This window comes from Oncorhynchus keta, chromosome 30 (genome assembly GCF_023373465.1).
Source record: "Oncorhynchus keta strain PuntledgeMale-10-30-2019 chromosome 30, Oket_V2, whole genome shotgun sequence".
Classification (NCBI taxonomy): Eukaryota; Metazoa; Chordata; class Actinopteri; order Salmoniformes; family Salmonidae; genus Oncorhynchus; species Oncorhynchus keta.
The window spans coordinates 5,440,653-5,456,816 of record NC_068450.1 but is presented as its reverse complement, the minus strand read 5'-3'; the positions used below and the strand labels follow the sequence as shown (position 1 = coordinate 5,456,816).

Genomic DNA, 16,164 nt, shown 5'->3' with positions numbered 1-16,164 from the left:
CCTCCTCGTTGGCCAATAATATGGAGAGTAGTGGTGGTTTACCTCCTCGTTGGCCAATAATACGGAGAGTAGTGTTGGTTTACCTCCTCGTTGGCCAATAATACGGAGAGTAGTGGTGGTTCAACTCCTCGTTGGCCAATAATACGGAGAGTAGTGGTGGTTCACCTCCTCGTTGGCCAATAATACAGAGAGTAGTGGTGGTTCACCTCCTCGTTGGCCAATAATACGGAGAGTAGTGGTGGTTTACCTCCTCGTTGGCCAATAATACGGAGAGTAGTGGTGGTTCACCTCCTCGTTGGCCAATAATACAGAGAGTAGTGGTGGTTTATCTCCTCGTTGGCCAATAATACAGAGAGTAGTGGTGGTTCACCTCCTCGTTGGCCAATAATACGGAGAGTAGTGGTGGTTTACCTCCTCGTTGGCCAATAATACGGAGAGTAGTGGTGGTTCACCTCCTCGTTGGCCAATAATACGGAGAGTAGTGGTGGTTTACCTCCTCGTTGGCCAATAATACGGAGAGTAGTGGTGGTTCACCTCCTCGTTGGCCAATAATACGGAGAGTAGTGGTGGTTCACCTCCTCGTTGGCCAATAATACAGAGAGTAGTGGTGGTTCACCTCCTCGTTGGCCAATAATACGGAGAGTAGTGGTGGTTTACCTCCTCGTTGGCCAATAATACAGAGAGTAGTGGTGGTTCACCTCCTCGTTGGCCAATAATACAGAGAGTAGTGGTGGTTCACCTCCTCGTTGGCCAATAATACAGAGAGTAGTGGTGGTTCACCTCCTCGTTGGCCAATAATACAGAGAGTAGTGGTGGTTTACCTCCTCGTTGGCCAATAATACAGAGAGTAGTGGTGGTTCACCTCCTCGTTGGCCAATAATACGGAGAGTAGTGGTGGTTTACCTCCTCGTTGGCCAATAATACAGAGAGTAGTGGTGGTTTACCTCCTCGTTGGCCAATAATACGGAGAGTAGTGGTGGTTTACCTCCTCGTTGGCCAATAATACGGAGAGTAGTGGTGGTTTACCTCCTCGTTGGCCAATAATACAGAGAGTAGTGGTGGTTCACCTCCTCGTTGGCCAATAATACGTAGAGTAGTGGTGGTTTATCTCCTCGTTGGTGAATTCTTACAAGGCACCCCACCCTCCTCCCACTTTTTCTCCATCTCTTCTTCATGCGGATGACGTGGATTTGGGCCTTGTCTCGACAAAACAGTATATTGCTTTGCGTCGGACCCATGAAAGAAAAACATTTTGTCCAGTTCGAGGTGAGTAGTCGCTGTTCTGATGTCTAGAAGCTCTTTTCGGTCATGAGAGACGGTAGCAGAAACATTATGTACAAAATGATTTAGAAACCAATGCGAAAACACTCATTTTGTACATAATGTTTCTGCTACTGTCTCTTATGACCGAAAAACAGTTGGTCAGGAGCCCGTAAACCAGCATCCCGCCTTATTACTTACATAAAATGAGATGAACCCTGGAAAGAAAAGCTCCGCCCCCTTCCTACTTACCAGACACACAGAGGAAGTCGTCAATGCTGGTGATGTCATCGACGGCGTCAGTGAGAACGCGGACCTGCTTCTCCCAGGACTCTTTGAAGAGGTCCATGTTGTCCTGAGCAACCTTACTGTTGGGCTTGGCAGCTAGAGCCAGCGCCGCGTTAATCACCTGTTACAGAGCATTCACACACCAGTTACCAGATTAGTAGATTAGTTACTACAGCAGCTAGATTAGCATAAGGAGTTACTACAGCAGCTAGATTAGCATAAGGAGTTACTACAGCAGCTAGATTAGCATAAGGAGTTACTACAGCAGGTAGATTAGCATAAGGAGTTACTACAGCAGCTAGATTAGCATAAGGAGTTACTACAGCAGCTAGATTAGCATAAGGAGTTACTACAGCAGCTAGATTAGCATAAGGAGTTACTACAGCAGGCAGATTAGCATAAGGAGTTACTACAACAGCTAGATTAGCATAAGGAGTTACTACAGCAGCTAGATTAGCATAAGGAGTTACTACAGCAGCTAGATTAGCATAAGGAGTTACTACAGCAGCTAGATTAGCATAAGGAGTTACTACAGCAGCTAGATTAGCATAAGGAGTTACTACAGCAGCTAGATTAGCATAAGGAGTTACTACAGCAGCTAGATTAGCATAAGGAGTTACTACAGCAGCTAGATTAGCATAAGGAGTTACTACAGCAGCTAGATTAGCATAAGGAGTTACTACAGCAGCTAGATTAGCATAAGGAGTTACTACAGCAGCTAGATTAGCATAAGGAGTTACTACAGCAGCTAGATTAGCATAAGGAGTTACTACAGCAGCTAGATTAGCATAAGGAGTTACTACAGCAGGTAGATTAGCATAAGGAGTTACTACAGCAGCTAGATTAGCATAAGGAGTTACTACAGCAGCTAGATTAGCATAAGGAGTTACTACAGCAGCTAGATTAGCATAAGGAGTTACTACAGCAGGTAGATTAGCATAAGGAGTTACTACAGCAGGTAGATTAGCATAAGGAGTTACTACAGCAGGTAGATTAGCATAAGGAGTTACTACAGCAGGTAGATTAGCATAAGGAGTTACTACAGCAGGTAGATTAGCATAAGGAGTTACTACAGCAGGTAGATTAGCATAAGGAATGTGTAATGTATCTAAAGACTAGATCAGCCTCTCAGACCAGCACACTCACAGAGCCCCCCCAACATACACACACTTGGAGGTTGGATGAGGAAGTGAAGCTGTCAGGATATGGGGCTGGATGAGGAAGTGAAGCTGTCAGGATATGGGGCTGGATAGGGAAGTGAAGCTGTCAAGGATATGGGGCTGGATGAGGAAGTGAAGCTGTCAAGGATATGGGGCTGGATGAGGAAGTGAAGCTGTCAAGGATATGGGGCTGGATGAGGGATGAGGAAGTGAAGCTGTCAGGATATGAGGCTGGATGAGGAAGTGAAGCTGTCAGGATATGGGGCTGGATGAGGAAGTGAAGCTGTCAGGATATGGGGCTGGATGAGGAAGTGAAGCTGTCAAGGATATGGGGCTGGATGAGGAAGTGAAGCTGTCAAGGATATGGGGCTGGATGAGGAAGTGAAGCTGTCAAGGATATGGGGCTGGATGAGGAAGTGAAGCTGTCAGGATATGGGGCTGGATGAGGAAGTGAAGCTGTCAAGGATATGGGGCTGGATGAGGAAGTGAAGCTGTCAAGGATATGGGGCTGGATGATGAAGTGAAGCTGTCAGGATATGGGGCTGGATGAGGAAGTGAAGCTGTCAGGATATGGGGCTGGAGGAGGGATGAGGAAGTGAAGCTGTCAAGGATATGGGGCTGGAGGAGGGATGAGGAAGTGAAGCTGTCAGGATATGGGGCTGGAGGAGGGATGAGGAAGTGAAGCTGTCAGGATATGGGGCTGGAGGAGGGATGAGGAAGTGAAGCTGTCAGGATATGGGGCTGGAGGAGGGATGAGGAAGTGAAGCTGTCAGGATATGGGGCTGGAGGAGGGATGAGGAAGTGAAGCTGTCAGGATATGGGGCTAGAGGCTAGATGAGGAAGTGAAGCTGTCAGGATATGGGGCTGGAGGAGGGATGAGGAAGTGAAGTTGTCAGGATATGGGGCTAGAGGCTAGATGAGGAAGTGAAGCTGTCAGGATATGGGGCTGGAGGAGGGATGAGGAAGTGAAGCTGTCAGGATATGGGGCTGGAGGAGGGATGAGGAAGTGAAGCTGTCAGGATATGGGGCTAGAGGCTAGATGAGGAAGTGAAGCTGTCAGGATATGGGGCTGGAGGAGGGATGAGGAAGTGAAGTTGTCAGGATATGGGGCTGGAGGAGGGATGAGGAAGTGAAGCTGTCAGGATATGGGGCTGGAGGAGGGATGAGGAAGTGAAGCTGTCAGGATATGGGGCTGGAGGAGGGATGAGGAAGTGAAGCTGTCAGGATATGGGGCTAGAGGCTAGATGAGGAAGTGAAGCTGTCAAGATATGGGGCTGGAGGGGGGATGAGGAAGTGAGGCTGGATGAGGCAGTAAAGACGGCAGGTTATGTGGGAAGGGGGAGGGGTTTAGGAACGGGGGGCTGGAGATGAGAAGTGTTGGCATCTTGGCAGGACTATGGAGCTGGGGGTTGGGGATGAGCTGAGAGGCAATGAAGGTGGCCAGAGAGAGGAGAGCTGGCCAGAGAGAGGAGAGCTGGCCAGAGAGAGGAGAGCTGGCCAGAGAGTGGAGAGCTGGCCAGAGAGTGGAGAGCTGGCCAGAGAGAGAGGGTAGAGAGACCGGCAGGTACCTGGGGGCAGAGTGTCTCCAGCTGGGAAGCGGCCATACGGACCAGCTTGACTCCCTCCTCATTATTAGAGATGGAGCAGGCCAGGTTGGCCACCTAGACAAACAAACAAACACAGGAACAGTCAGACTCACACCTACATACAAACTGCACAGCATTGTAGTCTCAAACATAATGTTTCACTGTCACCATCTCAGAGAGGAGCGAGATGAGACAGTCAGGTTCTGATTATATACAGTACACAGCATGGGAGTATACCACACCTAGTAAACTGAAACACAGAAACAGTCAGACTCACACCTACATACACAGCATGGTCAGTGTTTACCCTAGATTAATTTAGCAGTGGAATCACTGATGACACTCAATTTTGTTTTACAAAGAATAATGAACAGACCCCTCGGTCAGACCCCTCGGTCAGACCCCTTGTCCTTCCACGTTACAGCCTTATTCTAAAATGTATTAAATAAAGTAAAAATCCTCAATCTACACAAAATACCCAATAATTACCATTTTTTTTATTAAAAATAAAAAAAACTGAAATACCTTATTTTCATAAGTATTCAGACCCTTTGCTTATGAGAATCGAAAATGAGCCTGGCCTCCATCATTCTTAAATAGAAGAAGTTTGAAACAACCAAGGCTCTTCCTAAAGCTGTCCGCCTGACCAAACTGAGCAATCAGGGGAGAAGGGCCTTGGTCAGGGAGGTGACCAAGAACCCGATGGTCACTCTGAAACATCTCCTGAGTTCCTCTGTGGCGATGGGAGAACATTTCAGAATGACAACCATCTCTGCAGCACTCCACCAATCAGGTCTTTGTGGTAGAGTGACCAGTCGGTAGCCATTTCTCAGTAAAAGGCACGACAGCCCGCTTGGAGTTTGCCGAAATCACCTAAAGGACCATAAGAAACAAGATTCTCTGGTTTGATGAAACCAAGATTGAACACTTTGGCCTGAATGCCAAGCGTCATTTCTGGAGGAAACTACAGTGAAGCATGGTGGTAGCAGCATCATGTTGTGGGGATGTTTTTCAGTGGCAGGGACTGGGAGACTAGTCAGGATCAAGGGAAAGATGAACGGCGCAAAGTAAAGAGAGATCCTTGATGAAAACCTGCTCCAGAGCCCTCAGGACTTCAGACTGGGGCGGAGGATCACCTTCCAACAGGACAACGACCCTAAGCACAAGAAAACACAGGAGTGGCTTCGGGATAAGTCTCGGAATGTCCTTGAATGGGCCAGCCAGAATCCGCACTTGAACATATCTGGCGAGACCTGAAAACAGCTGTGCAGCGACGCTCCTTATCCAACCCGAAGGAGTTTGAGAGGATCTGCAGAGAAGAAATGGGAGAAACTCCCCAAATACAGGTGTGCCAAGCTTGTAACAGACTCAAGGCTGTAATCACTGCCAAAGTTGCTTCGAGAAAGTACTGAGTAAAGGGTCTGAAAACGTATGTAAATGTCTAAAAAAACATGTTTGGTTTTGTCATTTGGGATATTGTGTGTAGATTAATGGGGGGGGAACTATTTAATCAATTTTAGAATAAGGCTGTAACATAACGTGGAAAAAGTCATGGGGTCTGAATACTTTCTCAAAGCACTATCTATATATAAGGGGTCAGCAGGGTAGCCTAGTGGTTAGAGTGTAGGGTCCGCAGGGTTGCCTAGTGGTTAGAGTGTAGGGTCCGCAGGGTAGCCTAGTGGTTAGAGGCAGGTAGCCTAGTGTTTAGAGCGTTGGACTAGTAACCAAAAGGTTGCAAGTTCATATCCCCGAGGTGACAAGGTACAAATCTGTCATTCTGCCCCTGAACAGGCAGTTAACCCACTGTTCCTAGGCCGTCATTGAAAATAAGAATTTGTTCCTAACTGACTTGCCTAGTTAAATAAAGGTAAAATAAAATAAATACACAATTGCATTTTATCGATGGAAATTGGAATGCACAGAGATCCTAAGGCCCATTGTGTGTGTGTGTGTGAGAGAGTGTGAGAGTGAGTGAGTGAGTGAGTGAGTGAGTGAGTGAGTGAGTGAGTGAGTGAGTGAGTGAGTGAGTGAGTGAGTGAGTGAGTGAGTGAGTGAGTGAGTGATACTACTGTATCTACACTGAGTGTACAAAACATGATAGACTGTCCAGGTGAGTCCAGGTGAAAGCTCCCTTATGATCCCTTATTGATGTCGGGCTGTTAGTGTCGATGAACGGGAGGAGACCGGTTAAAGAATGATTTTAAAAGCCTTGAGACAATTGAAACATGGATTTGTTTTTGTGTGCCATTCAGGGAGTGAATGGGCAAAACAAAAAGATTGAAGTGCCTTTGAACAGGGTATGGTAGGAGGTGCCAGGTGCACCGGTTCGAGTGTGTCAAAAAAATGCAATTCTGCTGGATTTTTTTCCCCCACGTTTAACATTTTGAGAATGGCCCAAAAATCAATGAGTCTTAATGAGTCTAAATTACTAGCCTAGTTGGTTTAGCCACAGAAAGAGAGCAACATTCCCACTAGCCTTGATTGGCTGAGATAATAAGTGGGCTGGCCATGCCAAGAAATGAGTTTGGATTGGTCTATCATGTAGCACGTTTATGTCTATAATATGAGCTGGTCAGTATCTGTAGGTAATCCTTTCTAACACAGATTTTAATAAAGATATCACGTAGTAGAACTGCAAAAGTGTTGCTCTCCACCTTCTGGAGGACCAAGTTTTGAAATTGAGTATGATAGCTAAGGAGATGGAGAATATTCTGGGGTTTGATTGCATTTATGCAGACAAGTCGAAAAGAGAACAACTGGTTGGCTAGTTCACGTTACGTGTATGATCAGTGTAGTAATATTATTTGTATCTCAGAGCCTTTTGCATTGCTAGTTATAGCCTAATGGTAGCTATCTAACGTTGAACCTGGTTGGTTAGCTACCTGCAGATTCGTTATGAGTTGGCATTGCTGTTCATTGTATAGCTAGCTAGCTACATCTCTAAACAAAAGATTCCACTGTGCAAGTAAATATCTCAATAGAATGTTTATGATGTCACTGCAACAACTGTCGATAGATGTAGCTGTTAAATTCGCTCTGGCGATCTACTCCGATTTCAGACCACTCACGTCTGAATGTGCCAGAGTGCAGAATAACTGATGAACTTACGAACACTCAGCACCTGTTGAATATGGTCGGTGTCAATAAACATTGGCAAAAAAAGCATAATTAAATTGTTGTAAGCGGCACAGTTACAGTCACCAACACTCTGGATAACATGAAAACAGCCTAATCAAGCTCTGCAAGGGCGAGTAAAATGGATAGAGTGAATTGTTCTCTCATTTATGTCTGGACATAGCTAGCAAGCTAGCCAACGGTAGCTAATTAGCTTGGGTGCTTGACTGCTGTTAAGTCAGAAAGCTCAGATCAACCTTACTTTTTGGCCAGAGCGTCCGGGACGCGCCGAGCACCAAACACTCAATTTACTTACGGCCAATCGGACTACAAAGATGTGTTGTGAATCCTTAAAGAGATATAATAATAATATAATAATAATAATATTGTGGGTAGATGGGTGGGGCTAAAGCTTAAGAGAGGGTGTTAACAATGCTGTATGGGTGTAGACAAACAAAGAAGAGCTCTCCAGTAGGTACCAAAACATTCAAGGGCCAACTTCTTAAAAGTGAGGTTACAAGTTTATCAACTTTCAAAGCAGAATTACTTTCCCAGTGTTCCTCAACTGCAGCTGCATATACAATTTTCTTGAGTCTCTACTTTTATCCAATGTAAAAATATATTTTTTCTGCTACATAAGACCGAATCGAGCAGGTCGGTCAAATTAAGACAAGGTAGACCTGAAAAATGAACAGGCGTTTGTCTGCCCTAAAGCATCGTGGGGGGGGGGGAACAGATTCTCTGGCTGTTAGATAAGAGAAAAGGATAACCTCCATTCTAAGTACACCAACCTTGATGTAACACAGGCAAACCAAATCTTTAGTTTTAATTCCTCCTATAGCAAAGCTGTCCATGAGTCAGGCAGTATTGAACTGTCCAAATCCAATGGACAGACGTTAAGCTCAACTCCGCAGCCCATGGGAGACTGGCCACTTGCAAGGTGTAGGAGATCAGGGAGGCAGTCTGGCCACCCTTCATCTATCTGTGAAGAGCTGATGCAGCTGTCAAAACAGCTTTTCCCCGCTTGAGCCCCGAGAGTCAGCACGGATCCTGGATGTATACCAACAGGCAACCCAGTGGCACCCTCCCCTATGGCGACTACAGTTCAGCAGGTCACGTCCCCATCCGATTCCACCACAACCACCATCATTGTGGGAAGCTCGATGGTGAGAGATTTTAGCAAGCCTGCGATCTGTGGACTGACCAAGGTCCACTGTCACCTAGGAGCCCGTGTCCATGACTTCACCTCCCCCCCTGCTCATGATTCTGGCAAACTACTCCAATATTGACGCCGTAGGGTTTAACAAACTTTTTAGGCGATCTGAGGAATTTGAGGGAAGACTACAAAATCTTCACTAGCATAGGGAAGAGAATTATCATCTCTGGCCCCCTCTCGTGCTACCAAAGGGGTTCGGAATGTTTCCGTCGACTCTACGTGAAAGGTAGCTGCGTTCCACTTCCTTTCTGAAGACAAAAGGAATTCTCCGGTTGGAACATTATTGAAGATTTATGTTAAAAACATCCTAAAGAATGATTCCATACATCATTTGACATGTTTCTACGTACTGTAACGGAACATTTTTGACTTTGTCTGAAACTAGTGAACGCGCTTCATGAATGTGGATTACTGGACTGAACATGCGAACAAAAGGAGCTATTTTGACATAAATGGACATTATCAAATAGAACATTTGTGGAACTGGGATTCCTGGGAGTGCATTCTGATAAAGTTCATCAAAGGTAAGTGAATATTTATAACGCTATTCTGACTAATGTTGACAACATGGCGGATATACAGTGGGGCAAGAAAGTATTTAGTCAGCCACCAATTGTGCAAGTTCTCCCACTTAAAAAGATGAGGCATGTCATTTTCATCATAGGTACACTTCAACTATGACAGACAAAAAAAAAATCACATTGTAGGATTTATTATGAATTTATTTGCAAATTATGGTGGAAAATAAGTATTTGGTCAATAACAAAAGTTTCTCAATACTTTGTTATATACCCTTTGTTGGCAATATCAGAGGTCAAACGTTTTCTGTGTGTGTGGCGGCTCGGCCATGGAGCTCCGAACAAAACAGTTCTTGTGCTGACGTTGCTCCAGAGGCAGTTTGGAACTCTGAAGTGAGTGTTGCAACAGAGTGAGTACAGAAAATTTTAACGGGCTTCAGCACTCTGCAGTCCCATTCTGTGAGCTCGTGTGGCGTATTACTTCACAGCTGAGCCATTGTTGCTCCTAGGCGTCTCCACTTCACAATAACCGCACTTACAGTTGACCGGGGCAGCCACAACAGAGCAGAAATGTGACTGACTGAATCGTTTGAAAGGTGGCATCCTATGACGGTGCCACGTTGAAAGTCACTGAACTCTTCAGTAAGGGCATTCTACTGCCAGTTTTAGCCTTTGGAGATTTCATTGCTGTGTGCTCGATTTTATACACCTGTCTGCAGCGGGTGTGGCTGAAATAGCCAAAATCCACTCATTTGAAAAGGTGTTCACGCACCTCCCCACACTACACACCACCTCCCCACACTACACACCACCTCCCCACACTACACACCACCTCCCCACACTACACACCACCTCCCCACCCTACACACACACCTCCCAACCCCTCCCCACACTACACCTCCCAACCCCACTACACACCACCTCCCAACCCCTCCCCACACTACACACCTCCCAACCCCTCCCCACACACTACACCACCTCCTCCCAACCCCACCTCCCAACCCCTCCCCACACTACACAACACCTCCCCACACTACACACCACCTCCCCACACTACACACCACCTCCCCACACTACACACCACCTCCCCACACTACAACCACCTCCCACCCCTCCACCACACTCCCCCCACACTACACCACCTCCCAACCCCTCCCACACACTACACACCACGTCCCAACCCCTCCCCCACACTACACACCACCTCCCAACCCCTCCCCACACTACCCCCCACCTCCTACCCCCTCCCCACACTACACACCACCTCCCCACACTACACACCACCTCCCAACCCCTCCCCACACTACACACCACCTCCCCACACACACCTCCCAACCCCTCCCCACACTACACACCACGTCCCAACCCCTCCCACACTCCCAACCCCTCCCACACCACCCACCTCCCAACCCCTCCCCACACTACACCACCTCCCACCTCCCAACACTACACACCACCTCCCAACCCCTCCCACACCACCTCCCAACCCCTCCCTACACACCACCTCCCAAACCCTCCCTACACACCACCTCCCAAACCCTCCCTACACACCACCTCCCAAACCCTCCCTACACACCACCTCCCAAACCCTCCCTACACACCACCTCCCAAACCCTCCCTACACACCACCTCCCAAACCCTCCCGACATTACACACCACCTTTTGTACACTGGTTGACTGGTTGACTCCTCAGACAGGTCTGTGGTTCTCCATAGTCATAACTCAGCATATGCTTTACACTTGTACACCTTAAATATACTGAACGAAAAAAAAAAAAAAAACATTTCGAAGATTTTACTGAGTTACAGTTCGGGCTGTGGAAGGTCAATTTTGTTAAACGGTTAAACGGATGCAAAAGTCTTCCTGTCTCACGGCATTGACCGCTAATTAACAAACAAGTTCAGAATCTCCAGGCCGTCAAGCTGCTGAGGCGCTTTAGGAACATCGACATAAAACAAAAGTCAATAAATCAATTCAATATACACCATGACAATAAATACCCGATTTATTTTAGTCTGGTCTAAACAAACATTATGATACGAAGAACATGTATTTCAGCAGAACAGAATGAGTTGGCCTTCGTTGGGTTTAGTTTTTCCTCGGAACAGAAACACCATAATGTTAATCAAATTAAGCCAAATTTCTTAAAATCAATCCCATATACTTTATTACATATAAAAAAAAAAAGGTTTTAAATTCTCTGGTAATGCCAATATGGAAGACAATCCAATGCTTCTCAACCGTGCCCTCTGGTGAAACAAGCACTAACTAAAAAACAAAATGGCTGACAATTCGATAACGAGCCACAGAATGCTGCAGCAGCAGGCAAGCCCGGTGTGCTGCAGTATGACGCAAATCTCAAATAGGAGGAGCCACTGTATGTTCAATTTCTTTTCATTTACATTAAACAGGAGGGGGGGGGGGACGACGACATGCAATCCGTATGTACTCGAATAACGGAGCTGTGCTTAATATGAGCAGCTGAGAAATAAATATAACACTAATTTCACTCCAAACATCAACTACTGTTTGAGGACGTAGAACTAACAATGTGAAGTCAATAAACGGTGGAAAGTTTGTGTTGGCATATAGTTAATGTGGCAAATTCTACGTATTATTAGCCAACTAACTAACGATAGATATATATAGGTATCATTTAACCTTTTTATTCATTTTTTTTTTTTTTTTAGATTAGATTTTATTTTATCTTTATTTAACTAGGCAAGTCAGTAAAGAACAAGTTCTTATTTACAATGCCGGCCTAAGAACAGCATGTCCTCCGTGAACCGGATACCGATAAGTGGTCTTTGAGGGGTAGAACGACAGATGTTTACCTTGTCAGGCAGACATCAGACAGATGATATTCTGCTCAAACTCTGTATGGCTCTCCAACCCCTGTTCCTGCAGCTACCCAGTACTTAATATGGGAAACCAGGTGAAATCTGTTTGGTAACAAATCCATAGTAACGTGCTATCATGACAAAACGTATTTCATTACAAAACTGTTGAAAGCCCCTCTCTCTGCACACTAGAGAAAGGAAAAGAGGAGAGGGAGGAAGAGATGGACACACTTGCTGGTGAGATATTCTCTATCGCTAAAAAAGGTAATGTGTCACCCAATTAATTATGAAAATATAATTACTAGGCTATACTAATTGTATGCCACCCTGCAGACTTAATGAACCGACAGCATCAACTAGAGCTATGTGTTCTCTCCCAGACTCATAGATAGGCATGTCGGGGGCGAAGCACAAGGTAACCAGTCCATCCAGTATGCATAATACAGTCCACCCACAAAAAGGAGATTATTCAAATGTTTTTACATTTTGGAGTATATACTAGACCAAAGACATATATATATATATTTTTATCTGATTTTGTTTTATATTTTTCTGCCATGCATAATGTGTTAGACTACGTATTGTATAAGAGTACAATCAGTGTTAAATTCAGTATTTTTGTTTAATTAAGGGCTTGGGTTCCTAAGCCTATGAATATGCATCGGCTCTAATATACATATGGGTGTTTTGAATGAATCGTCAACTTAAGAAAGCTCTGTCCATTTCGTGTTAGGCTTTGAAAACAACACCCATAAGTACCATGTTATACACTCAGTTTGCCCTTGATGTTAAACTTCTTTCTTCAAATTGATCATCACAGAAAGGTGAGTTTTAAGCACATGATACTGTTTTGATGTGATTTTAATGAATTTGCATTGATGTCAGTGTTTAGAGGGACAATAGAGCCCTGAGTAGCAGGCCCTTAGGACCTGATGGAGGGACAATAGAGCCCTGAGTACCAGGCCCTTAGGACCTGATGGAGGGACAATAGAGCCCTGAGTACCAGGCCATTAGGACCTGATGGAGGGACAATAGAGCCCTGAGTGCCAGGCCCTTAGGACCTGATGGAGGGACAATAGAGCCCTGAGTACCAGGCCACTAGTACCCTGATGGAGGGACAATAGAGCCCTGAGTACCAGGCCATTAGGACCTGATGGAGGGACAATAGAGCCCTGAGTACCAGGCCCTTAGGACCTCATGGAAGGACAATAGAGCCTTGAGTACCCGGCCATTAGCTCTGGTGGACATTCCTGCAGTCAACATGCCATTTGTACACTCCCTCAAAACTTGAGACATCTGTGGCATTGTGTTGTGTGACTAAACTACACATTTTAGAGTGGCCTCATCTCTAGCACAAGGTGCACCTGTGTAATGATCATGCTGTTTAATCAGCTTCTTGATATGCCACATCTGTCAAAGGAGAAATGCTCACTAACACGGATGTGCAACAAATTTGTGCACAAAACTAAATACTTTTTTTCTCTCTCGTGTGTATGAGATCTTTTATTTCAGCTGTTCAAACATGGGACCAACACTTTACATGTTGCATTTATTGAATTGTTTCAGTGTACATTTAAAATATTCCTAAAGTTAAACTACATCTCTGATTATAAAATGACTTTAATGTAAAACGAGTCATTACGACGTTCTGCAGACACTCGCATGTGATTAAATAGATCATTATCTCTATGGTTACAGAGTATGCTACTGTCTGGTTGCCTTGGTGACTGGTCTCCTGGGTGACTGGTCGCCTGGCTGTACTGCTGACGAGTAACACCTACACTGTCCCTGCCTGGCCTACTGAGGTGGCAGGCAGTCAGGGACAAGGAGTCTAGATGGCACACTGGATGTGTTCTGTGGTACAGGTGAACTACTGTACTCTGCCAGTGTGGCAAGTCTAGGGCTGTAAACTGCCTTTAATATATCTCCTCTCTTTTTACCTAAAGGGATACATTGTCGTGTTGCAAAATTCCGTGAACTTTCAATACATTCCCTGGTTTCCAGATTCCTATTTGGAGGATTCCAGATTCCTGTTTGGAGGATTCCAGATTCCTATTTGGAGGATTCCAGATTCCTGATTCCTGTTTGGAGGATTCCAGATTCCTGTTTGGAGGATTCCAGATTCCTGTTTGGAGGATTCCAGATTCCTGTTTGGAGGATTCCAGATTCCTATTTGGAGGATTCCAGATTCCTATTTGGAGGATTCCAGATTCCTATTTGGAGGATTCCAGATTCCTGTTTGGAGGATTCCAGATTCCTGTTTGGAGGATTCCAGATTCCTGTTTGGAGGATTCCAGATTCCTGTTTGGAGGATTCCAGATTCCTGTATATTCCCTCCTGATTCCGGGAAACTTCCCACCTGGATTTCTGGAAGACCGGGGAATTTATTGAAAGTTCCCGGGTATTTTTCACCCCTAGAACAGGGTAAAGAAATCACAAGGTGACAAATCACAGCTCTATTCCCTCTGCAGCTTAAAGGGATACATTGGGATTTTGGCAATGAGGCCCTTTATTGACTTCCCCAAAATCAGATGAACTTGTTGTGTGTCTCCAACTAGCGTTAGCATAATGAATGGAAGTCTATGGTACTGTAACTGCTAGCAGATACCCATCCAAATCATTATGCCTGTAACTTCATACTGGACACAGACAAAAAAAAAAAAAAACATGAACACACACACCTAAAGGTTGGAGCGTTGGGACAGTAACCCAAAAGGTTGCTAGTTCGAATCCCACATCGATCTGCCCTGGTGCAAGGCACTTAACTCTACTTGCTACAGGATTGTCGTAAATAATGCCCGCCCCTGGCCGTGATGCGCCTCTCCAAGGGCGTTGGGATATGCTAAAAAATACATGACTATATTACACCTCACACACACACACACACACACACACACACCTTGTACATGCAGTGAAACACGATAAATATAAGCACCCCCTATATGATGTGTTTGGGATTGCTAGCTACCATTAGCTGGTAGTTACTGGCATGATTATAGAGAGGAGAGAAACCAGTGCATATTTAATCCACCCTCTTCCATCCACAGAGCTATTCAAACATTCACTGAGCAATTGTCTATTTGTCTTTCATGTCTAAATAGAGACAGGAGAGGAGAGTTCAAATTGGATTCAGAGCATAAGTACCTCAAGGCAGTGAAGGAAGCAGCATATCTCTCCCTGCCTGCTAAACTCTCCCCAGTCTCTCCCTGCCTGCTAAACTCTCCCCAGTCTCTCCCAGCCTGCTAAACTCTCCCCAGTCTCTCCCTGCCTGCTAAACTCTCCCCAGTCTCTCCCTGCCTGCTAAACTCTCCCCAGTCTCTCCCTGCCTGCTAAACTCTCCCCAGTCTCTCCCTGCCTGCTAAACTCTCCCCAGTCTCTCCCTGCCTGCTAAACCCTCCCCAGTCTCTCCCTGCCTGCTAAACTCTCCCCAGTCTCTCCCTGCCTGCTAAACTCTCCCCAGTCTCTCCCTGCCTGCTAAACTCTCCCCAGTCTCTCCCTGCCTGCTAAACTCTCCCCAGTCTCTCCCTGCCTGCTAAACTCTCCCCAGTCTCTCCCTGCCTACTAAACCCTCCCCAGTCTCCCTGCCTGCCTAAACTCTCCCCAGTCTCTCCCTGCCTGCTAAACTCTCCCCAGTCTATCCCTGCCTGCTAAACCTCCCCAGTCTATCCCTGCCTACTAAACCTCCCCAGTCTCTCCCCCAGCCTGCTAAACCCTCCCCAGTCTCTCCCTGCCTGCTAAACCCTCCCCAGTCTCTCCTGCCTGCTAAACCCTCCCCAGTCTCCCCTGCCTACTAAACCCTCCCCAGTCCCCCTCTCCCCCAGCCTGCTAAACTCTCCCCAGTCTCTCCCAGCCTACTAAACTCTCCCCAGTCTCTCCCAGCCTACTAAACCCTCCCCAGTCTCCCTGCCTACTAAAACCTCCCCAGTCTCCCTGCCTACTAAACCCTCCCCAGTCTCCCCTGCCTACTAAACCCTCCCCAGTCCCCCCTCTCCCCCAGCCTACTAGACCCTCCCCAGTCTCTCCCTGCCTACTAAACTCTCCCCAGTCTCCCCTGCCTACTAAACCCTCCCCAGTCTCCCCTGCCTACTAAACCCTCCCCAGTCCCCCCCTCTCCCCCAGCCTGCTAAACTCTCCCCAGTCTCTCCCTGCCTGCTAAACTCTCCCCAGTCTCCCCTGCCTGCA

The 16,164-nt window shown here is 46.2% G+C and overlaps 1 protein-coding gene across 1 annotated transcript in view; it reads right to left on the bottom strand.

Annotated features, from left to right (window-relative positions):
- The window catches only part of LOC118363913 (catenin alpha-1), a 263,089-nt gene that overhangs the window by 83,683 nt on the left and 163,242 nt on the right, over nt 1–16,164 (bottom strand). Inside the window, exons 11-12 of the mRNA XM_052487347.1 lie at nt 4,277–4,369; nt 1,513–1,669 (exon numbers count right to left, since the gene is read on the bottom strand). Coding sequence (XP_052343307.1) covers nt 1,513–1,669; nt 4,277–4,369 — 250 coding nt within the window. The remainder of the gene's footprint in view (nt 1–1,512; nt 1,670–4,276; nt 4,370–16,164) is intronic.